Consider the following 24,161-nt stretch of genomic DNA (forward strand, 5'->3'; position numbering starts at 1 on the left):
CAGGCAGTTGTACTTGATCTTTGAAGGTCCTTTCCAATTGAACTTTCTCCTCTCTCCTCTCCTCTCCTCTCCTCTCCTCTCCTCTCCTCTCCTCTCCTCTCCTCTCCTCTCCTCTCCTCTCCTCTCCTCTCCTCTCCTCTCCTCTCCTCTCCTCTCCTCTCCTCTCCTCTCCTCTCCTCTCCTCTCCTCTCCTCTCCTCTCCTCTCCTCTCCTCTCCTCTCCTCTCCTCTCCTCTCCTCTCCTCTCCTCTCCTCCCACCTTCACTTGAGCTTGCCTACACGAGATGTTACCTTCACACATTACTTTCAAGATACTTATTGTTCTAGGGAACTGTAATACATATTTCCTGTCAGAACTTTGAATTCTGATCTCCAAAAATGTCTCTGGTAGAACCACTTTTACTTTACAGGTTCTGATAATATTCAAATGTATTGTAACTGAAAGAAGAATGAAATTTGGCATGGCCAGTCTGCATTTACAAAATACACAGCTTTCACAGCTAAATACGTGCAGTGCTGTATCTGTATGATCATGATTCATCTTCTCTGTCTTCCTCAGAGAAGTCCCTGCCAAGTTTCACTGCTGGCAGTTTTGTAAAATAAAAAGATTTGAAATCAGTATGTGGTTGGCAATAACTACAGAAATAAGTTAAAAGATCCCAGTGTGTTATTTATTTTTAAAGTGTCTGGACAGTTTTCTTTCTCAAGTCAGTAGCACAGATCACCCTTTTTGTGTCTTGGGCTAGGCTTCTTCCAATTGCTGTTTCACAACTACAGTTTCACAACACTGAGGCAACAGACAAACTTGTCTGCCTTGGAGACAGTCATTGCTACCAGTTTACATTTCCTTTCAAATACTGCTGGAAAATTAGGGTACAGGGGGGTTGCTACAAAAATACTTGTCAGTATCATTAGTGTTTAGTTAGAGATGAGACTAAACCTTTGACTGCATTGCAAGAATTTTGTATGAAGCATCATGGATAAATCTTGATTCTGCTTCAAATGTCTCACCATTTTTTAGCAAGTACAGCAAACTTGGGTTTAGCCACTTTGTGGGAGGCTGACAGGATAGCTCAGGTAATGAGGACAAGCTTAGCTGACAGTGGGCATATCATTAAGTTGAAATCTCAAAGAAAGACAGACACTGCTGCAAAACACATGTCCTCTGCCTGGTGTATCTGCCCTGCCAAGAGGCTGCATTTTCCTCATGGCTTCCCGGAATAAAAGAATGGCTGCTGTGCTGTGCTGTGGTACTGGTGTCACAGGCTTGCAGTGGGAGGTGGCTTGGGATGTCTGTTGCTGTCAGTATATTTATAGAAAAGACTTGCCCATCCTTTGCCTGTGCCCTGCTGTGCTGTGCTGGCCCATATGGTCCTGCTTCTCTTAAGGACAGAGGATTTCCTGTTTCCTCAAAGCAGGCAGGTACGGTGATCTGTCTGCAGACATTAAATTGGCTGTTTTCTCATTCCTTTTGTTTACAAACGGCAGCATTTAAAGTCACAAATATGAACAGAATTGTGGTGACAGTCATCTGTACTGCCTTCTTCAAGGTCTTTGATGTTGCAGTCCCAGATAAATTAATTTCCTCTGTGCATCATGTCTTCAAGTCAGTAAGACTTTGAACTATATTTAAATACATGTAGTCACAAAATTTATTTACGTGGTTCAGATCACAGGGAAGAAATGCTTCTGGTTTTGAAGACTCTGCCACTGTTCTATTGCATATACGATATGCTTGTATGCGACTGGTTCATAAAATGCAAGCAAATTCTGATTCTGTTTCTTACTCCTGTTTACTGGTTCTTGTGGTAGGGTAGAAGGAGGCTTAGAAGAGGCTTGGAGAGAAATGAGAGTGACGCCTCAGTGTGTCCCGCAGCTCTCTTGCAGGATAAGCTGGGCTGGGTCCAGCCCTTCTGCCAGCCTGTGTTGGCTCAATTCTCTTCAGAGGCAAGGGACCTGGCTACTTAACATGCTCCATGCCAGCACACCCTGCTCTCAGCTGCCTTCAAACCCTGCCCATCCAAATTTTCCTAGCCAGGCAGCCACGGCAGGCAGAGCTGGGTGTCAACATTTGCAGGGACAGTCTGGACGATTTGCCCTGGAGAGCATATTGGTGTGGGGTGAGGAAGGTTATACAGAACGACCAGAAAAATCAGAGGTCCCCCAGGCCTCATCCCAATGGTTTCCTACTGGACTCCACTGGGGCTCAGTTGTGCCAGGGTCTCCTGTATTTGCTATCTTTTGCACACACATGCTGTGGACAGCAATGAGGTTTTCATTGGGAAGATCTGCAGAGGATGGGAATGCTTGTAGAACCCATCTGACAGAAGGTGACATTATTACGGTTGGGACAGCAAGGCAGATCTTCCTGTAGATAGCAATGACTGAGTACATATATAGGCAATAAATAGACCAAATGTCATTGTTGTATTAGACTCGGGCTGTGGCTGTACATCAGGACCTTGTCAAGAGATAATGCAGCTTTAAAGGTTATCAGCCAACTCCCCTTGTTGCTGCCTCCTGGGCTAGATTCAGCTGCCTCCTCTGTTGTGCCAGTAGCTGTAGCTGTGGCTGTTCCTTAAATTCAATGTGTTTACAATCTGACTCAAAAATCAAACAAACAAAAAGAGTGACCTTTAAAAAAGGTTCTGATTCACCAGGGGAAATAGCATACTTCAGGATAGCTGACAAGGCACTTATTGACAATTTTATTGGCCCACTCCCCAGCTGTAGGGATGGCTGAGATGCACATGAACGAGCTGCTGAACCAGTGCAGTATACAGCAAGATTTGAAGGTAGATGCCACTTTGTAATCTGCAGTTCTTGCGCAGCTGACCTGTGAGCAGCTCAGCAACCCGTGTCTGGAGAGCAGTGGCTTGAGTTGCCATCCTCAGCCATGCCTCATCTGCTTGGGAATGAGCACTCTTGGCAGAGGTTGCTGGGATTTTAAGCAGGGTCATTGCCTAACTTCAATTTAGACAAGCCATAGAAGAGACAGAATAGGCACAACTGTGGGGACAGAAACTTTTGAGATCCTGAGACTAAGCTGCTGGGCTCAGACGTTTGGTAATGTTTTGAACAGATCTGCTCCCAACAGATTAGTCATGTGCAATGGGAATCCATTTGGACACAGCGATAACCCAGATCAGAGTGCAGGATATGAGTATGACACAGCTTGTGATTCAGAAAGCTAAAAAAGGAGAATATATGTATTCTCCAGTGCCAATGTTTGGAGGTTTATTCTTCCAAATCTTTCTGGACTTTATGCAGTGGAAAAACAAAACAAACAAAAAAAACCAACCACCGCTGTGCATGGAAAAGAAACAAACACAAAAACAAGAACAAAACAACACAAACTAACTAAATAACTAAGTAAAAGAGACTAATAAGAAACATTAGTTTCTTAAATTTAGAATGAAAAAAAAATAGCTTTCTTCATGGACCAACACTTAAGGAAACATTAAATGTGAACAGTTATAAATCCATGGCCTATTCCTGCAAATACTTATTTGTGGTAAGTCCTTCCTCATGTATATCTGCATTTCCTGTACTGCATTCTTCTTTAAATATACATTATCACAAAGCCTGCACTTCCTTATCCCTTCCGAAATAATTTCAAAGTATTTTTCGGATATATCAAGCCATGTCAAATTCATGAGCTGACAGTTTCCAAAGTGTTCTTCATTTGAGGTTACTATGTGCAGTTACTTAAAAAGATTAAATTTTATTTTTGTAGTGACAAAAAGTCTTTGACTTACAGTCTTGAAAAAATGCATAATATCTATCTGTTGCTACGTATATCATTTTATTTTTCAGCACAAAAATCCCAGAATTTTCAATATGTCTTCTTCTTAGCATCTTGCTACTTTTTTATGTCTGAGGTGATGACTTCTAGAGCTGTAAAATAACCACAATGAATCCATGCTTAAGGAGAATTCCGAAGAATGCATGTTAAAGTTGTCTGCTCCTAACTTTTTGTTGATGCACACATATTTCTTCTAGTAAGATATTTTTCTGTGAATGAGCTTATAAGGAGACACTGAATAAATACCATTTTCTTTCACTCTAAGCAAAATAACTTTGATAGCTTTGATAAATGTCCGTCCTAATTTGGATTTATTTTTGCTCCAACAACTGTTCATCATGCTGAGTAACTGCTCTGGGAAAACAGAGCAATACACAAAGATTGGTCGCAGTTGTATGGAGATAGATAGAAATGTTTGAAACTGAGTATATTTTAGGTGCTTCCAAATAAGCACCTCATCTGGTTTAAAATGATTTTGCCCAAAGGTTACTGCTGTGGTCAGAGTAAAAAATCCCTGTGACTTAAAGGGAGCCAAGACTTCACTTGTCTGTAAGTGATCTCCAGAACCTTGTGAACATGACAAGTAACAGAACTGAGCAAAGGTATTCCGCCTGCAGAAGGATTTTCTCATTTCAAAATTGGGCTCACTTTTGAATTTGATTTTCTTTTTTACACTTCATGTGAAAAATCTGAGCAAAAATTCACCTGAAATCAAAACAAGTATTTTGTGTGGATGAGATGTTTCATTTCAGGTTTAATTGCTATGTGATTAATTTACATATTATAATATAAAATAAATAACTTAAAATACACAGAAAAAATAATTTAGAAGACAGAACAGGACATTTACACCTTATCAGAATCCTTAAAGGCCTCCTTTACTCAAATGAAATTCAGACAAACAACCGTGCCAAACACTATTTTGGATGTGATTAGACTTCCGGTTAGAAAATGGTTCCCTTAACTCTTTCTGCTGGCTCTAACTAGCAGTAATGCATGGTATGTATGTAAAAATGGTGTGGTAGCTTCATGTTAGCTATGCCCCACATAGCATATAATATCTTCTTTTGTTCTTGCTTTTTCCCTCGGACCAAAAAAAAGTGTCTTCCCAGTTCCGGTAAGGTATTGATAATAAAATGAGACTGTGGTTCCTTACCCATCTTAGGCTCCTTCTGGCAACTTGGTAGCCTTTAAATGTACTGGACAAAGGGTAAGACAAAGAAAAAGGTTACAGATCACAGTGCCTGTGCTGATCTTCAATTTCCCCACATTTTTTTTTCCCAAGGGGAAATAAGAATACCAGAATCCAGAAAAGGATGAAGTATTATTTGTAACAAGAACTCAGAAGAACTCAACCTGTTCATCTGTAAAACTGTGCTAATGACTGTGACCTATTCATAAATTGCTTCAGCATGTCCTTCTATATAATATTGGCGTTAGCTAATCCCCCCCTCCAAAAAAAAAAAAAAAGACACTGAATATTTTTTCTCCTACTATAACAGACAGTAAACTGTAACAAATCAAGCATTTCTATTTTTCTTAGATCATGACTTTTACTAACTTGGCAGTTATGCAAGATCATCCATTCTCAGGCTTTTTCAGATGTTACAAGCCAACCCAAATGCAAGACCCATTGCATTCACACCAAGTATAAAATTGCAGGACTGCTGAACTGTTGTTTGGAAGGACTCTCTTGAGGTTATCTAGTCCAACCTCCTGCTCAGAGCAGGACTATTGCCAGCATTAAATCAGGGTCAGCTACGGTGCGGTCTAACTGAGCCTTGGGAACCTCCAAGGATGGAGATTTCACTGCACCCCTGTATTCTGTTCCAGTGATAGAGGAAGATGGTTTAGCATCAAACAAACAAACAAACAAACAAACAACAAAAAAACCCTGCTAGCAGTCCAGTACCTGATAGCTCAGTGTTAGTACAGCCTCGCTGAAAATGTAAGCTAAATTTATCTCTGTATCCTGAAGGAAGGATGGAAAGTGGGGTGATGTTTCTATACTTGCTATGCGATCAATCATTTTTATTGCTTTTTGTTAAATGTGTTGTGTGCTCTTACTTTGGCTTATTTCTATTCTGCTATAGTGCTATATTTTGGCTGCTGGATGGTATATTGATCATTTGAACGAAACTTCGGGTTGAATTTTCTATGGCCTTAATGCGATGGGGGAGAGAGCCTCAAGGCATTTTACAGATGCTTCCAATACCAATTTCACAGGCAAAAAGTAAGTTCTTAGAGATAGAGACTCTATTAGAAGCTATCATTGTATAAAAACATTTAAAAGTGAATCAAATAAAACTTTTTTTTTTTTTTTCTCCAAGTTGATTCTGATTACTCTGTAATCAGTGTAAATCACTGGTACATCATTACAAGGTTAGAAGAAATGTGATCCTCAAAGCACATCCACAGCAGGACAACTTGGAAAACCCATGCGGCTTTGTGGCTAAAACACTGAATTGGGCAGACACAGATTTTTATTCCCAGCTTTCTATTTGCCCACAGTAGGCAGACCATTTCATCTGTTCTCCATCTGTGAAACAGAGTAAATGGCAGTGACCTACTTTATAAAATGCTGAGATCTATTGATGAAAAAAAAATAAATAAACAAGAGACTTTGATGATACTAAATGAAAGTGTTTTGTGTTATCTTTTTTTACTTCCTTTTTTTTTTCCCCTGGGAATTACTCAGTGATGCTCTGAGTGTTCATAAAAGACATTGCTCTGATTTAAAAATCCTTTAGAAGCTGATTCAGTTAAATCAGTACAACTTCTGTGGTACAGGCAAAACCAAAGCAAAAGCCTGAAGCAATAAATACAGGGGAAAGGGGATGTATTTGTAGCTAGGTCAGGCAGTGCAAAGCAAAATTATCTGAAGCAAGCACTTCAGTCACAACCAGTTCTCACTGGCTTTGACCACCTCTCAGTTTAATGTGGGATCATTCTATATAAGTGACTGTAATGGCAAATGAGATCCATTTTTTTCACCTGAAGTTCACCCATGTGTCATCCTGTGCAGCAATATAAACCATATTTGCAACTTTCAATAGATTGTGCAGGAGGACAAATAAAAAGAACTAGGGAACAACCTGTGCCAGACATGGACTTCCTAGTATATTTTAAAGTGGGGATGATTCATTTTGGCAGCAGTCCAAAGCCTGGGGGGAACTCAGCCTGAAGGATAGATGGTGTTGTCGCTGTCATCCTTCCTCATAGTTTTGTCTGGAACAGCTTAAGAGCCTTTTCAGCAGTGCATGCTGAATCAACTCATTCTTGGCCAGCTCAGTTTGCTTTTTGCTGAGCCCAGTGCCAACAAAGAGGAGGGTGTGACCACCGCAGCCTCTTTATTCTGCAGACTTCCTGCTCCCTTTGTCATGGTTTCTACTACCTGGACCCAGCGAAAATTCAACTCTTTCCATTGTCCAATGTCTATTGTGACTGGAGTTGCAGTTTCTGTGGATGTTCCCAAAGTGCAAAAAAGCTATGTGATTCACTGTGACATGGTCACAAAACTCCTTCTCTAATCACGTTATCAAAAATTATTAGGGCTAAAAAATATCAATGTCTTTCTTTTCTGACTGTAACAAGAACAGGAAGAAAGTAAAGTAGAACACAATAGCCTGGATGAATTAATTCAATCCTGGATGATTTTCTATTAATTTTAAGGGGAAGAGCACGTGCTTGCAACAAAGAGAGTTAAACATATTCTGCATTAGATGAGTTTGTAAGGATTCCAGTAAGATTATTCAAATGCATGAATCCAAGAGAAACAGTGTCTAGCCAACCTATCTTAACTGTAATCAATGGCATTTCAACTAAGAAGCACTGAACAAAACATTAGACCTTTCTCTTCAAAATACTTATTGCTGAGGCAAAGAGGCAGCCAAAGCCATGACATGGAAGCCCCATGATTCGATCATTTCTCCAAGAGGAGATGTGCTTGTGCCTGATGACTAGAGCAGATGGTCTCATCCTATACCCAGCTTAGGCCATGAGTTTTCTATGTTGGCAAGTTGTTACGCTCGATTGTGCTTTAGAAAGTACTGTCATCCACATAAAGTTTGGATGTTCAAAGAATGGCAGTGTAAAAGTTGCAGGTCAACCTTAACAGTTTTCCTCAAAATGAACAATTTGGTTAAGTAGATAGACATCCACACCAACGTTAATGCAAAATGCCACATGCTGTCCATTAGACACATGGTACAAAACACAGTATTTTGATTGTATCTTTGCCCGATTTGGAAAAATACCTTTAATTTTTTTAAGAGCTTCTTCCAAACTTGAACTTCTTACAGGGATGAGATCCAGAACCCATAATTTTGGGGTCCAGGCAATAGAGGTCTTTGGGAAGATGTTGCTTTCCTGAGCCCTGAGATGGACTCAGGAACCTTAGCAGGAAAGGTAACATCAACATCCTTCCCCAGGCACCAGACCACAACTGGTGCCCTACAAAAGCTTAGCTGAAGATTGCAGTGCTAAGGGGAAGTGGGCAGATTTTGTCTCTTCTCTGCAATTTCAAAACTTCCTCTTTCCTCTTCTAGACCAATGAACGCCAAAATAAATCATATAGTAAGCTTGGACTTACTACCAAAATTTTCATTCATACTTTCCCATCTTCTGCAGCTAGACTAGAATGTGAGACATCAGTGGAATTCAGACCTACGACCTTCTGAACATTCACAACAAACCCGCTTTGAAAGCATCGTACACTTCAGACTCAGGACAGCTTTTGTTGTCTTTGGTGTGGTACCATTACTAAAATAAGATGGCAGGAATGTCTTTCCATGTACCAACACAGACAACAAACACCCTCAACATAGTTCTGTAACATGCATCTGACATCAAATCTACTTTTGGCTACGGTTTTAAACAAATTAATGGCTTGTAAAGGTAGTCTAAGTCTCACATATGAACCCTTATTATGCCAAATAGCAGCTATTTATCTCATGCCTTGTTGGGGGCAAGGGAAATAGAAATGTTTGCTTTTCATAGCTGCAACTTCGGCTTTCATGACATCATCAAAATGCATCGGAATTTAGCTTCTCTTCTTTCAGTACTTTATAAAAAGAGGGAAAGAGGAAGGAGACAGGAGTTTATGTTACATGCCTTTCTAATATGCTGTCATTAACAATAGTTTTAAAATGAAAAGTAAGACCCAAAGATAATTTTCAGGAAAAAAATATGCAAAGATTTTTGCTTTTATTGACCAATTAACAGACCTGCTCACAGAAGTTAGAGGAATACCTTTGTTTTATGTTAGAGATAAATGAGTTGCTTTAACCACCCATTTTAGGGGAAATGCTGGATTTAAAAAGTAAGATTTTTGTCTTTCTACAGGTACTACAAATTGGCCACATTCTTCCTTCATAATTTTTCAGAAGTGATAATTTTCTTCAACTTCCTTCAAAGACTGGATAGATTAGGATGATGAAAAGATGTGCTGTGATGTTCTTTAATTTTTAGGCTTTGGTATAGCACTTTACTCACAACTCAAATCTTTTAAAATTTAAATGGGAAGCTTCTGGTGGACAAACAGTTCGCTACAGAAATATATACCTGACTGTTGTCTTGAAGCTGAAGATTCCTCAAACCCCAAAACCAAAGCTGAGCATTGAAAATCTCAGGAGATTTTTGGAAATGGGGAAAAGAATAGGGACTCTACTACTCAGGGAGAGGAACGTCTACTGACTAATGATGCAGTCGATGACTATCTATTAAAAACTGATCTGTAGAATAAAAGAATAAAGGAACCATTAAACAGAACTATGAGGCTGTTCTAACATATGAAGATAAAAGTATCTTTTCTTAGGATTTAAGTACATTTTTTATGGCTCAAGGTCTTTAATGTCTCCCTGTAGCTTAACTGACATGGAGAACTGAGCTTTCCTGATACTTAAAATAAAATATTGCAGCAATTATATGTGGGTGCTTTCACTGGATTAAAACCAAATAAGTCTGAATTCACTGAAAAAAAAGGGGGGCGGGGGGGCAAGAAGGAGTATATACTGCCACAATTCATAGTAAACATAGAGGGCTATAATATGTAAAGGAAATTGAGAATAAATCAAGAAGTTTTTGTTTCAGGAAGCTGAAAATAAAAGGAGGCATTATTTTCTTTTTTTAGCTTCTTCATCCCATGTTTTATTTTTACATTTGTTATCTTTCCATAATTAAAATACACATGGTATGATCCACAGGGTGCAAGAAGTTATTTGAAAAAGGACTCCAGTAGTTCTTACTGTAGACTGAAAGGTCCGTTACCACCCTAAGAAGGATCCTTTGTTCTGGTTAAATAAAGCAAACAAAAATAATCTCACAACTTCTGTGCCTAATATGTATATGTCAATACAAGTTCTTATCTTGGATAGAAATTAAAAGATTGTTCTTTTTAACATAAAGCAGATAGTTCACACAGCTTTATGATTAAGATGTTAGAGACTACCTAATGAAGCTAATATAATGAAATTGGCATTAACATCTGTAAATAAAAGCACCTCCAAATCTTGTGTCATGGATGAGAAGCTAGGAGTGGCAGCTCAGTTGTGTTCATTTGCTAACAAAACTCAAGGGAAAATAGTGACATGTGTATTTGAAATGATCTGACTTGCAGTGTTAATACTGAGCATGATAAACTCAATTAAGGCACTGTTATTGAAAAGCTGTTACACAACTCACAGAAAGTGGTTTACATGGTCAATATATTCAACAGCAGGCGGTCAGCTATGTTCTTGAGACTTGCACGCTTTTGTTCAAAATTTGAAGTTTTGGCCTAAACCACAAAGAAAGAGGCAGATAGGCAATCTGTCAAAATAAATGATGTATCCTACCTCAGCAAGAGCTATATTAATTCTCTCCCCCAAATCCACACAAACAGCATCTTCTAGGTCATTCTTAGATTTTCAAGGCTTTTCGGAGAGAAAACATAGAGCAAGTACAGTCAGCTCAGTTTCATATCCTGACAATGTTTCTAGATTTAATCAGCTAGGTGAAATGAAATCATAAACATTAAAATTGCAAAGTATATATAATATATAAAATCTATTACAGAAGAAGCACATATATATTATACATATATTTACAGTATATACACAAATTTATGTTACATGCAAATTAACTTTGTGGATGTCAAAGATGATCATCTAGTACATCTATTTTCTGTGATTTCAGTATCTAACAGATGGAAGGTAAGTATGTAGAAACCAGTGGATTTATTTACTTATGATTTATTGATAGGTGAGATTCATTAGTCTTTACAAACATCATAAAAAATGTAAATGAACTGGGTGCAACAAAGGAAGCTACGGTATAGGGCAGTAAGAGCTCTATGAATGATAAATGAACCCCAGGAACAGCAAACAAATTGAAGAAGTAAGTTTATACTGTGAAATACATAGCATATTTTTTGTAAAATCTTTTTATCAATAAACCAGATCTCATGTCCACATCATCTTTGACTTTAAAGGGTGTTTAATATAGACAGTAGCTTGGGACTCCGTGATCAAGTGGTTCTGGAAGCACTACTCTCAGGGATTGCCGCTTGCACACAAGCAAGAAAGTAGTGTTGGTCTTACTGTAACTGCTGGAGGGAATAACTTACTTAAGAGCTTAGGAAAAATACCAAGCGACCTTTTCTAAAAGGTGGCTATAATAAAGATTTGGGTGTTTAGACATAAAAGATCCCATAACTAGTTTAAGGTCTGTAGACTCCTTGCCACCATTACAGCAAAAAGAAATTTGATTTATTTCCACCATGGTGCCAGAAAATTGACGGGCTTGTCGTGAAAGGATCATATGATGAACCAGGCACTAATGTCACTGCTGAGTTTTGTTGTTCCCTCTGACAGCTGTGAGGGCCTTGGCAAAGTGTGCTTGCTGGATTTATGAAGAGGAACAGCACTGCCACCACTGCTAGCCATCATGAATGAAAGCATACAGACAGCATTACTAGAGGGGCCGGGTGGAATGAACAGAAATAAAAAGGCAGGAGAAAATGTGTCAGGCAGGATGCCATTCCCGTACCCAGAAATGATTATTCAGTTATGCCCTGGCTCTGGAGAAAGCAAGCAGGGTACTCTATGGAGGGTGTTCTTGCCAGTTCCTTCCCTGTCTGGTCATTATTAAGGGAGGCAATTAACCAGAGAGGCAGCTGCCAAGCTGTGTCCCTCTAGTCTGCCTTCTTCTACAGGATCCTCATACAGCTTGTGTGGCATGTGCTGAATATACCCATCATGCAAGACTGTTGGTTCACAGCCCACAGCCATGCTGTGACACACCAAGAAAACTTGGCCTCACTTCTGTGTTTGCTGTTGGTTGGATGTTTATGCTGTTGTCATGTTACTGTCCTCCAGTAACTGCAGTTTATTGTTGGTACTGTATGATTTGCTGCTGAAAGAGTAGCAGGCAAAGCAAAAGAATAACTGCAGGGTCCTCTTTGGTGTGAATGAGGAAGTGGTCCTTCTTCCATCCTGACCTTTCTTGCTCCCTTTCAGTAGGTACCCATATTGACCTTAGAGACAAAATTATCATTAAAACTCTTGCATTTGTTCTGTAATAATTTGGAAATCTGTAGCTTCCAACACAGGACAGCTTCTACGGTGTATTAACAGCTGTGCTTATTCCCTGTGCCTTTGCCTCACAGAACAGAATAAGTGCCTAAACTGAAAGGGATGTGACCACCAGTAGTAGCTTTAGAGTTAGGGAAAATGAAGCTATTGCTAGAATCCATAGTCTGAAATAATGTAGTTGTTTTCCACAGGAGAGGGAACTGATAGTGGTGCTTAAAACAGAGGTAAGTGCTGATCAGGGTGAGAGCTAGGTTGTCAAATCAGTAGTCTGGAAGAATATAAGAAAAAGAGTTGATGGCTGCAATAATTTTGGTAGCTGTTCCCAAGTGTTTTATGAGAAGAGGTTTAACAGGTCTTGCCTACTTCATTGTACGCTTCCTGTAAGCAAGGGATCACCTGGAAGCTCAATAATATCAAATCCATCAGCCTTTTGTCACGCCTGAGGCAAGGAAATATTTTAGCCTGTTACAGCTGGGGAAATTTGGGCCATTAAAGGACAGTGACTTATCTGAGGTCAGAAAAATCCTCTATAGCACAGCCAGCAAGAATATCCAAGTCAGATGTCAAATTATTAATACTATAAAAAATATCTGAGATGACAAATAGAACTGATTTTAGTAGTTTATGCAAAATGTACTAAATAGCAAGAAAAAAGTTTAAGGCAGCGGATAGACTTTTGTTGTACAAGGACTGTAGTCTAGCTTTGTTCCATTTCTTGCCTGTCTGTCATACTTAGATTGCAAACTCTTTAGGAACAGTTCACCTCTTTACTTTGGATCACGTAGTGCATAGACCAAAAGGTTTGCCAGTTCATGACTAGATCATAGAATCACGTAAAGGTTTGGGTTAGAAGGGACCTTAAAGATCACACAGTTCCAACCCACTGCCATGGGCAGGGATACCTCCCACTAGAAGGTGCAGTAGATGTTATAGCCAGAGATCTGACAACTCTGATGAACATGGCTAGACAGCACAGGACTGTTAGGAGAAATATTAATTCTCATTCAGAAACAGAGAACTGTCCTTTGGCAGAAAAGGGAGGTTGTATATACAGCTATTTTCTTATATAATGTGTTCGACACCTAGGTCAAGATGTAATCTTACGTTTTGTGGGCCCAAACTATATTTTCAACAGTTCAGTTGTGTGTGAGCGGAAATGTGAGGGAAGAAACCTTTAAATGCACTTTGCATAGAAATCAACGCTGAAATCGATAGGTAAACTAAAAAGAAAAATAAGTAACAGTAAGACTAGACATTCCCAGTGTCTGAAATGAAGCCAGAAACATCCCTGTAACAGATTCTGTTTCTCCCTGGCTTTCTCTCTCTTGAAAAGTGATATAGCATCCTGATTTTCTTAAGCGGAATAGCTTCTAAAAGGCACACCTGTTACATTAGGAAGTGAGCATCAGCAAGATGGCAAAGCATTTCTAAAGGCAAGAGAGATGCCAGCATATTCTCAGCAGGTCTGTGGAAACACGAATGAAAAGGACCTCAGGCTCTATGTCCTCATTTAGTTGCTTGACTTCTCCATTACACAGAGGAATAAACAGGAAAGGATTATGGCTCAGGAGCAGGTCTGCTTTCCCTTTCTCACAATGGAAAGAATGAATGGAAGATCAAGGTGGGGATAAGTATTTCTACACAGAAGAATAAGGCAGGGAGAATCTAGTCTGTATACGGTATTATAGCACTTTTTGCATGTTTAGTCAAGACCAGAAGCTATGGACTGTGTAATCTCTCATATTTATTCTGTTTGTGGATGATGATGCCTACTTTATGTATTCAGAGGCATGGCAGATTCCTATCTCTAGCGTGTTGAAAATTGTTGGTTATTCATGACACTGTTACAGGTTTTATGCAACAAGGAAACTCCTTGGCTTGCAAAAACTTAGTGTGTTCCCAAACAGAACTTTCTTTGTGTACAACAGTTGATGTTCCAAATGTTGCACGATGCTAATTTGAGGCCAAAGGCTTCTGTTTCATAACAAACCCTGAGTGCTGCTACTTAAGACTTAGGGGAAACTGGCCCACTGAAAACTGCTAAAAGTCTCATGTTACCCTCCACAACTGTATTCTAAATTGGAACTTTGGAACTCAGCACTGTGACAGACTGAGAAAGAATATGTGCAAGAGGTAACTCAATATCTTTCTGGGTTCTTTAGTAAGTTTTATGGTGGTTTGTTTTTGTTGTTTTGTTTTGTTTTATTTTCTACAATCAAGTCAACTCCTTCATTAAATGCAAAAAAAGGGTATTTTAGAGCAGATCACAAGAAAACACAGACCTCTGAATATTCAATTAATGATTTCAGAATTTAGTACTTCTAACAGAGCACCTGACACACAGTATCTCTCTATTGTACATAAATCTATGTTGCATACAGGCATAACATTATCTAGCATTCTGGAGTGAGGCATGGCAGGTGTCTTCTTATTTGCCACTGTGTTCCCCGAATCAAGGCAGAGGGGAGAGACATCCATTCGAAACAATGGGACAAATATAAGTATCACAGCCAAATGTAATTTATTAGTTGGATTTTAGTCAAAAATCAGGGGATAACCAGCCCTTATAAGGCATGCCTTATATCAATACATAAATAGTGAGGTTTGCTTGTTACCCAAAAAGTAGCTCAAAATCTTGCTAGTGCAGGCCTTACTCAGATGGCAAAGCCATGTCTTAAGACAAATGGTGACTGCATTCGTCTGCATGCAGGTGCCTCACACTACCCCTGGATTTCACATTTTGTCCTGTTTTTCTCAGCTGCTTTCCAGAAACCATTTCACCTCAGTGCACATGTACATTCCTCAGTACCCAAGTCCACTCTGACATTTCGCCTCAAATTTCCTGAGTTTCCTTCTCCTGCAGGCTTTTTTGGAGCCTTGGCACCTTGGAGAGCTGTGCCCTGTGATTCTGTCAGACCAAAGGATCTCCCAGATCTAGTTTTATTAGAGATTTGCTCTTTTGTTCTTCTCTCTATCCCTTTCTAACGAAGTGATTGCTATTCAAAGCTGCTATTCTCCATGTGACCTGCATTTAGTACATTTGTAAAGTTGTTTTATTTCTTTTCAGAATACTTCAAAAATGCAGCGTGTTTGTTTTTCCGTGCATGTGATTTTATGGCACAAAGGAATATACAAAAAAGGTATAATTGTGCACTGTTGTTTTTTTCCTGTTGAAAACTACTGCACATGCAAGTTACACTGCCAACAACTGGTAATAATTTGAGTTCATTTCAACCATCTGCCTCAGAATTTGCATGCAACTAATCGCCTCCTGCTTCTACAAAACAAATACTTTTCTCTGCTCTTCCCACACTTACTAATATACTCACTGTGACAATAAGGCCTGCTTTAGGAATCCTGCAGAAAACTGTCCCTAATTTACTTACAGTTGAGACTCTAAACAAGAAAACTGTCGAATACTGTATTTATGAAACTCAGAATGACTCTTTCTTTAACTGTACAACCCTGAGCTGCACATTACAGGAGGATATTTAGATGACCCGTTTATCCCAGAGGTACCTTACTTACAAGATGACAATGAACGCAGCTGACTTTTGCACGGCATCCTTCACTGGGAAAACTTTCTTAAGGACAACTGCAATGTGGCATCTCGACAGACCATCTGGGTGATCCACTTAGCGTGACCTTGAGGCCACGACCGTGCTGATATTAATCGACAATTATATGGAGCAGCATTTGAAACACTCTCCTTGGGCTTTTTGTCTTGCACGTTTGGAGGGAAATAACTCTTCTAATATGCTTGTGGCATCCTCCAGAGAGGATGCTATGTTTAGGTCAGCATCTGATCATGAACGTTAAGAAAGATTGTGCTTCTGTTATGAGGTACTTCTCGTCCTGGTAGTTCTTCAGATCAAAGCGGTGATCCCAGCAAATCGACCTGACTACAAATCACGGTCAAGCTGCGTAGTGTTGTACTGGGGGGACACACAGCAAATTCTGCAAAGTAAACGTAAGATACTCTAAAGAAGCGTGGTTTAGGTTGTGCTGAGGGCACAACCACCCCGACTGCGGCTGAGGGGAAAGCCGAGGAAAGCCTGGAGCCCAGAAGGGCTCATGGCCGCGAGCAGGTACCCTACCCCCCCTCCGCCTCCCCTCACGGGGCGCGGCCCGCCAACGGCCGACACCTGCGCGGGGGCGGGCGGGGCGGAGCTACGTGCGGCCCCGCCCCTCCGCACCTACCGGCGGCCGCCCCGCCCCTCGGGGCCAATCGGCGCCCGCTCCCCGCTACGCCGTTTGCGCAGACAGCGCCGTTTCCGCAGCGGAGGGGAGCGTTGGCTCCCCCCCCTCTCCGCCCCCCCCCCGCCGCCCCCCCGCCCCGACCCGATCCCCGTGAGCCCGATGTGACCCGCCAGAGAAAATGGCGGCGGCGGCGGGCAATCGCGCCTCGCCGTCGGGACTGTCCACCGAAGCGGCCGCCGCCGCCGCCGCCGCCTGCGGGAGCCCGAAGGGCGGCAGGGGAGCGGGGAGCGCGGCCGCCAGCGGCAGCGGCGGCGGCGGCGGGCCCCTGCGTGAGGCGGGCGGCGGCCGGGAGCAGCGCTCCGACTGGCGGCGGAAGCAGCTGCGCAAAGTGCGGAGCGTGGAGCTCGACCGGCTGCCCGAGGCGCCCCTCTTCCTCGCCGCCGCCCCGGCCGCCGCCGCCTCCTCCTCCTCGTCTTCCTCCTCCTCCTCCTCCTCCTCCTCCTCGCCGGAGCCCCCCGACGCGCTGCTGCTCCACTACCTGCCCGGGCCGCGCTCCGGCCCCGCCAGCCCGGCCGCCTCCCCCAGCCGCTGCGCCGAGCCGCCCGAGCCGCCGCCGGCCGCCGAGCCCGCCGCCGAGAGGAGGAGGAGGAGGGTGATGATGGAGCCTCCCCTCGCCGCGAGGTGAGGTGACAGCGGCGGCGGGATGGGGATGGGGGGTGGTGGTGGGGAAAAGGCTGGGGGACGCGGAGGTGCGGGGCAGGAGGGAGAGGAGGGAGGCTGTGAGGAGGAGGAGGCTGTGAGGAGGGAGGCTGCGAGGCAGTGCCCCCGCGGGCCGCCCGGAGCTGTCAGCGCCCGGTGCCGTCCTCCCGGTGCCCCGCGGCTTGCCCGGCAGCTGGCTGCGCAGCACTGCTACTGCTGGTTCTCCTTTTCCTTTTTTTCTTTTTTTTTTTTTTTTTAAAGGGACTTCTGGAAAGTCTTGAGGCCGGTTCGCGGCATCGCGATACTGCAGGACTCGTGGTTTTTGTTTTTTTGTTTTTTTTGTTTTTCTTTTTTATCTGAGGCTTAGCGGTAGAAGGGAAAGCCCGTCGGACTATCCGTCCGTTCTCCTTTCGGAGAGGGAAATGAAGTGATAACGAAGTGGTTTCGCAGCACAGCCTGGGCACTGCCTTCATTCAGTGCCCGGGCTCGCCGGGTGCCCGCCTGTTGGTAGCCCTCGCTCGCCTTCCGTGCTCTGCAGCCGATAAGTCCCGTGCCCCGAGGCTTTGCACAAACTGCTCGTGGTTCGTCAGCGTACGGGGAAGCCTTGGGGAAGGAGGCGAGCATGCCCACGGTGCAGCCGTCAGCGTACTTCGGAGCACATCTTGGCTGTGATGTGCCCTGGCGAGGTCTAGCTGGAAGGCGTGCAGGACGGCACTGCGGTGGTGACGGTGTGAGGTTGATGTGGGGCTGGGGATTTCTTACGGGTTTCTTGTAAGGCGCTACATGATGCGGGCTGGGTAGTTTCAGGACTCGCGGTTAACATCAAGAGACCTGTTTTAATGAGAGGCCTTACTGTTCGTTGGGCTAATTATTTAAACCTCATAAGAAATGTATTCCCGGTTTAACAGATGATGGGTATTCTTTATGGCTGTGTCTTATACCAGTTAAACCTCAAGGGTATATTTTGAAGGTTAACTTGCGTGGGAAAAACTGTAGCAAGAGTTGGATTCTAGACCGATGTCCTATTTATATGAATTCTGAGCTACTCCAATGAATTTTGGTCAGTGCTTAGGACGGTGAGAAAATACTTGATGTGGTGGAGTCCTAACAGATAAGAAGTCCCTCTGCGGTTATAGAAGGATTAGTGGAAACCTGAAGTGTTTCAGGAAGGTAAAAAATCGTGTATGAATTTTAGCAAGTAACTTAATTCTGACACTTTAGCACCATCTTTTCCTCTGTGAAGTCATGAAAGTGTAATGAACTGTATCTTGTAATACAAATTGTTGTCTTATGGCAATATTAAGAGAGAGTTAGGCTGAATATTAGAGATTCGGGAAGGTCAATGTATGTCACATCAGTGCAGGAATATTGACTCCATCCTTGCTAGTCAGTCCCAGGGCAGCAATGACAGAGCAGCCGTGGAATTTTTCCTTTCGCATGGACAGTTTTGCTTACTTTAAATTACCTACATTTGGACGAGTTAGTGTTTTGAGTATGCGTGCAAGTTATAACCCTTCTCCCCCACCCAAATGCTCTGACTAGGAATGTTCACAAATCACAGAAAATGGTAAACGGCAACTGCTTGTCTCTTATTTATTTATATGTCTCTTCAGAGATGGGCTACTTTGAATTTATCATGAGTATGGTTGAAAATACATGACAGCGTTAATTGTAAGTGTCCTTCAGAAATACTCTACACAAGGATTTAAAGAATATCTCAGTAATTCTGTATGTCCTGTTACCAGTAAACAGATGTTAGATAAGTACTACTTTGTCAGGCTATATTGAGAATTTAAAACGTCTCTGCCCTTGTTGTGATTTCAATAACTTGTCCTAGCCAAAGGAGGGGGTTATTTGTTTGTGAGTTATGTGAGTATGCAGTTAGCATATTACACATTAAATAAGTCAGTACATGCAGTTATTACCCAGACATTTATTAAGAGGCAAGCTGAAGGACGTGATCAAAATAATGTGTGACAGTCTTCTGTTCTGGTTTTAAATGGAGCAGTTATGCTCTTCCATAAGGATCTACTGCTCGTTAAAAGATACTGTACTTGCTCCAAAGTCCCCTTGTCAGTCTTTTTGGTTTTACAGTCACTTACTTTCTAAATAGATTTTCTGTTTGTGCGGGAAGACCTGCATGAGCCTTAGAATGAAGCTGAAAAGGGAAACTGGCTCTGCTGTTAAGTCATAAATGTAAATATTACCCTTTTTCTTCAGTCTCTCAAGCTCTCTGTTTGTCACAAGAGCAGATCACATTTTCACTAAAAGCTGTGACATTGTAAGCTATCTCTTTATACCACTGTAGGAGGAGAAGGGAGTTGTTTTACTAGGAAATGCAGCTTCCACATAAAACACTTAGGACCTTTTATTCCATGGCAGTGTATTGATTTGGTTTATATAAATAGGTCCTAACAATGAGTTCAGTGGTAACTGTACTAAGATTTCTTGTAACTTAAGCTATAACTTCTGATTTGGGGGGAAATCCATGAAGGTAAAATGTACCTCCTCCTGTGTGATCTTAACAATGTTCTTTTAAAACGTTCAGACAGTTTAAGTGATGTTTATTTGTGTCTAAAATTGATGTAGGTAACTTAATGCATTCCTGAGTGCAGTATTGGTTATGCTGCCATAACCTCATCTTTATAGAAACAAAAAGCAGGAAATGCTGTGATTTGTCTTCTCTTTATACAGTAACTATGCACTGTGTGACTTGCATGAAAATTTAGTGTTCCAATTTCAAAATGTATGTGCTAGATACAGCAAGCTTGTGAGTTCAGCTGCAAGAAAACCTGTGTAGATATTTATGCTCTATTATTATCTGCAATTCCTGTTTGATGCCTGCTAGAGACAGTAAAAACACAGTGAAAGCAAAGTTTTGACAACAGGTACAGGACTACTGGTAAAAGCTTGCTGGTCTGGGATTTGGTTACAAATTGCAGCACCTTTAAAGGAGTGCGTGAATGCATTAACAGAGCACTGGTTTGGGCAGTGAGGTGGCAACAGGGTGAGCAAGTTCCATCAGAGCACAGCCTAGTGAAGGTTTGATTTTTCTTTTCTTTTATTTCCACTGAAATGATACTAGTCTTGGCTCACGTTCTCAGATTGTACTTATAGTTAAAATATATAGGCTATTTACCATAGCTATTTTCAGCTAAGATAAAATATAATCGTGTGTTTTATTACTTTTCATAGCTCTTGATATTTTTCACTGGCTGCTTAAATAAGCTGCCACATTTTCTGCTTCCAATTTAAGCTGAATCCTCCTGTGAGAGAAATTCCACCTCCTACCTCTTCAGTGCTCTGTGGCTTGAAAGTATTTTTGGAAGAGGGTCACCCTCTCCTATGTCTGATTTTTATCACTCTTAGTTATTGCAAGTGGTAGGGTTCTGCTTAAATGGCTTGATCTGCTATGGCAGTTTCTTTGTTCCTATGCAAAGTAAATAGATTGTAACTAACTAATCTGGAGCTTTCTGTCTGGTTGGATTTAGTGATACTAAAGATTCAGTCTTCGCTGTCACTGAGGGAAGTCTAGGTGCTGTTATTGAGGTGGATACCTGGGGGCAGACGTGGAACCGGGCCTTTCCCAAAGCTGCAAGATATTCTGTCAATTACAACATATCTTTGGCGATCAGTTTGTCCTTCTGTAGATGGATTTGAACCTCACGAGATCTTTTAGAGCGCCAATGCATTTGTTATTGTTTGAAGTCAGAGTAAAGGTAATGGTGCAGCTGTGCAAGAGTTTATCCTGGTGCGTGAGAGGATGAGGTGGGAGTGGAAGCAAGCAGCTAGGGGTGGGGTGACTGTGGGAATGCCGCTGTTGGCTTTTGCTGGCTTCCAGTATTCGTGAAACTTGGCTCTAGTTTGCTTAAAATAGAAATTATGCGCTGCCACGTAATTGTTCTTCAAACAAGCTTCCAGAGGTAGTTCTTAGCAGCGGCCGTGATAAGAGAACGGAACTGTCGTGAGCTCTGGATTTTCTAATGCTAATCTCGGTGTTCTCGGAGAGCTCTGTCAAAACCCCAGGGTCGTCTTGTTTTACTGTCTTATCTGCTCTGCTCTCACTTAAAACTCTAGAATTACAGCTCATTCTTTTGCTTGAGACAAAGTGGACAGAAACCTTGTAAGAGGGCTTCGTTACTTGTCCCTGGGTGACTAGGCGAATGTTGTTAAATGGTATGTTGCTTTCTGTTGCTTCCCTCCCTTTTTATCTTTACCATGCTGCCTCCAAAAATCTTCCTAGTTCCTGCTTGACCACTATGCAGAACTTCAGAATCCTGCTCAGTGGTGAATCTTCTTGATTTTTTTTCTTTTAACCCTGTAAGATAAAATGGGGGGGGGGGGGGGGGGGGCGAATGAGGGGAGGTGGGAGGAGTTGTTTGCATGGAGTTTTTTGTTTGTGGTTTGGGGATTTTATTGAAGATTGATTTTTGTTGGATGTTGACTGAAAATTGTCCGGGGGGGGGGGAACAGCTCTTTTGACTTGATGCTTAAGAATCATCTGAAATTGGGAATTGTTTACCTTCTGCCTGGAGACAGACTTGACTTTGGAAATGTATTAATACAACAGTAATTCTCCCTCACCCCCCTTAATTTTGCTCAGAAGTATTTCCTAATTTTTTGATGGTGCTTGGCATCCAATGATGATGGACTTGAAGGTGTTTGCAAAAAGGGTTTTCACTCTTTTTCTGTGACCTTAGAATGTCATTGAGTATTCCTGTTTCTCTGCTATGAGATGAGACAGGAACTGAAGTCACAACCTCAGTTTCACACTTTCTCAGTATATTTCTTTTGTATCCCTGAAGTGTAAACTATTTGTGTCATTTGTGAAAATTTTACATAGTCCTGCTTGTTCTCGTCTCCCTTGTCCTAATATTCTGGGTTGTAATGGAATAGCCACTAATGTACGTATTACACCAGGGAACTTATGGTGTATTATTACACCAGGGGACTTATGTCCTCCCATAGTGTTTCTCATCAATATATTGCATATCATTTATTGCTGACGCGTTGCTGTTGATATTTGACTGCCTTGTAACTTATCCAGGGTCACTGTGGAAGATGGGAGTGGAGCACTGGAGAAATGGACTGTGTCTGCTAGTCCACACTGACATCTAACCACATCTGATGTCTTGTTTTCTGTGCTCTTTTTCTTTTTCAGAGCATCCTGTCATCTTGCTTTTGAGCAAATTGAAATGAGCTTTTGCTCAGTTGTCAGCAGTGATGATCAGGTCACTTTGTGAGCTGTTAGTTAACCCTCAGAGGTGTGCAACTAATACTCCTTGTTTTAACCCACAAACACGTATTGCATTTCACTAGTTATTTCTGTCAAATAACACTCTTATATCCTGAGGATTTTTTTGTATATCCTAATGACCACTTTTTTGTATATTGACCAACTTTTTTGTATATCCTAATGACCGCTATGCTTGTATCTTCAGAATTGTTCCTCTTGGATACTGTTGAATGTATGAAAATACTCATTTGAGAAACAAATTTATTTTCTAAGCAAATTCAGTTTTACCATGCTACTACCAGTCAATGTCTGCAGACTTTTATTTTAGTAATTCTTTAAATAGGCAGCTTCAAAGGTTAGTGGATAATCAGGTCTCCCGATTACCTACAGGTAACATTTACCTGTATTTGAAGAGGCACATGAAATGCAAATATCTGAATTGTGTGATGAATCTTGCTATGACCTCCCATTTGCAGTTCACGTAGAGTTTACTGACCTTGTCAGATTAATACACTCTAGCAGGCAAGTGTTTGTTTATTGTCATGGTTAAGACAATATTCTAATTGTTTTGAATCATGACAGAGTCCTTTAATTTCTGGTTGCTAAATGTGTTCTTTGAAAACTCATTTGTAGTCAGGGACAGTTCTTTCAGTCTATCAACGTCTTGCACTATTTTTTTTAATTTTGTCATGTTTGTAGACTGATGAGTTGTTTGGTATGATACTAATATTCCTTTCAATTTTTTTCCTCTTGTTGTAGGTTAACATTACAATACTGGTTACATATCTGATGGCAAATGTTCCCTTAAAATGCATCTGAAATGTTTGTTTTTTCACTAAAGTAAATATCCCTACAGATGCCTAGCCTATGACTAAAAACTTGTTTGCCTAATCTACAAAAATATTGAAGTTGTGATTAGTACAGAAACTCACTGAAATATTGTTCTTTAAAAAAATGGAAAGCATCTGCCATATTAAGGATCCATAGTGCTTATTAATTTTGCTGATTTGTTCATAAAGTAAAACATATGTGATGGTTCATGGAGTTGTATAAAGTTCTTTCTGAGGAATTTCAAACCCGAAATGGAAATGTGAACAGCTGGGTTTTAAACAGAGGGGCTGGATGGAGTTTTTCGTAAAACTCCAATGTAAATATCAGTAGGCAGAAGTTTATTTTCAAAAAGTTATTTCAATAAGATCTTGTATTTCCAGCAAATGAGCACTTCCATAAATATAGAACAGACATTATTTTGTTGTGTGGGGTTTTTTGTTTTGTTTGTTGTGTTGTTGGTTTTGTTTTTAAGCTGTAAGTTCTGCATTTATTTGTAATGAGCATTTCAACACAGTAGGCTTCCTGTGCTCTGCAGGCACATCAGATGCCCCAGCCGGTCAGGAGGGCAGGGGCAGTGTGCTTTCTGTGAGGGTTTCCTTCACAAGCGTGGAAAGTAGTTCGTCCATGCTGCAGAGCAAAGTGCAGCCACTCTTCCACGCCTGCCCTGCAGTTGTGGCCGCAGGCTTCTGGCGAGGCTGCTGGGCAAGCAGAGCTGTCTTTGCCTTCCAGCCTCCAAGGGCAGGGCTGGAATCTCCTGCACCGGTACCTTCTGCTCCATGTGGGCCTGTTCGCGCCCTCAGACGTCTTCCTGAAGTTAACTC

The 24,161-nt window shown here is 41.5% G+C and overlaps 1 protein-coding gene and 1 long non-coding RNA gene across 5 annotated transcripts in view; one reads left to right on the plus strand and one right to left on the minus strand.

The window, feature by feature from the left end:
- Positions 1-224: 224 nt before the first annotated feature.
- Positions 225-16,523, minus strand: LOC121061515. The gene is made up of 3 exons (XR_005815133.1): positions 15,903-16,523; positions 10,638-10,715; positions 225-2,599 (listed from the first exon to the last, which is right to left on the minus strand). It is a non-coding gene; the product is annotated as an uncharacterized LOC121061515 (long non-coding RNA).
- An 809-nt stretch (positions 16,524-17,332) lies between these two features.
- The window catches only part of MAP3K1 (mitogen-activated protein kinase kinase kinase 1), a 60,515-nt gene continuing 53,686 nt past the window's right edge, over positions 17,333-24,161 (plus strand). The window contains exon 1 of one of the 4 annotated variants that reach the window (XM_040540464.1): positions 17,333-17,992. Coding sequence is in view for 2 of the 4 variants with exons in the window: in XM_040540459.1 (XP_040396393.1) it covers positions 21,156-21,196 (41 nt within the window). In the remaining 2 variants the exon portion in view is untranslated. Of the gene's footprint in view, positions 17,993-21,036; positions 21,197-22,212; positions 22,538-24,161 lie in introns of those variants that run through there. The other 3 variants (XM_040540465.1, XM_040540459.1, XM_040540458.1) reach the window with 3 other exon arrangements.

Source organism: Cygnus olor, chromosome Z, assembly GCF_009769625.2.
Source record: "Cygnus olor isolate bCygOlo1 chromosome Z, bCygOlo1.pri.v2, whole genome shotgun sequence".
In the NCBI taxonomy this organism is placed as follows: Eukaryota; Metazoa; Chordata; class Aves; order Anseriformes; family Anatidae; genus Cygnus; species Cygnus olor.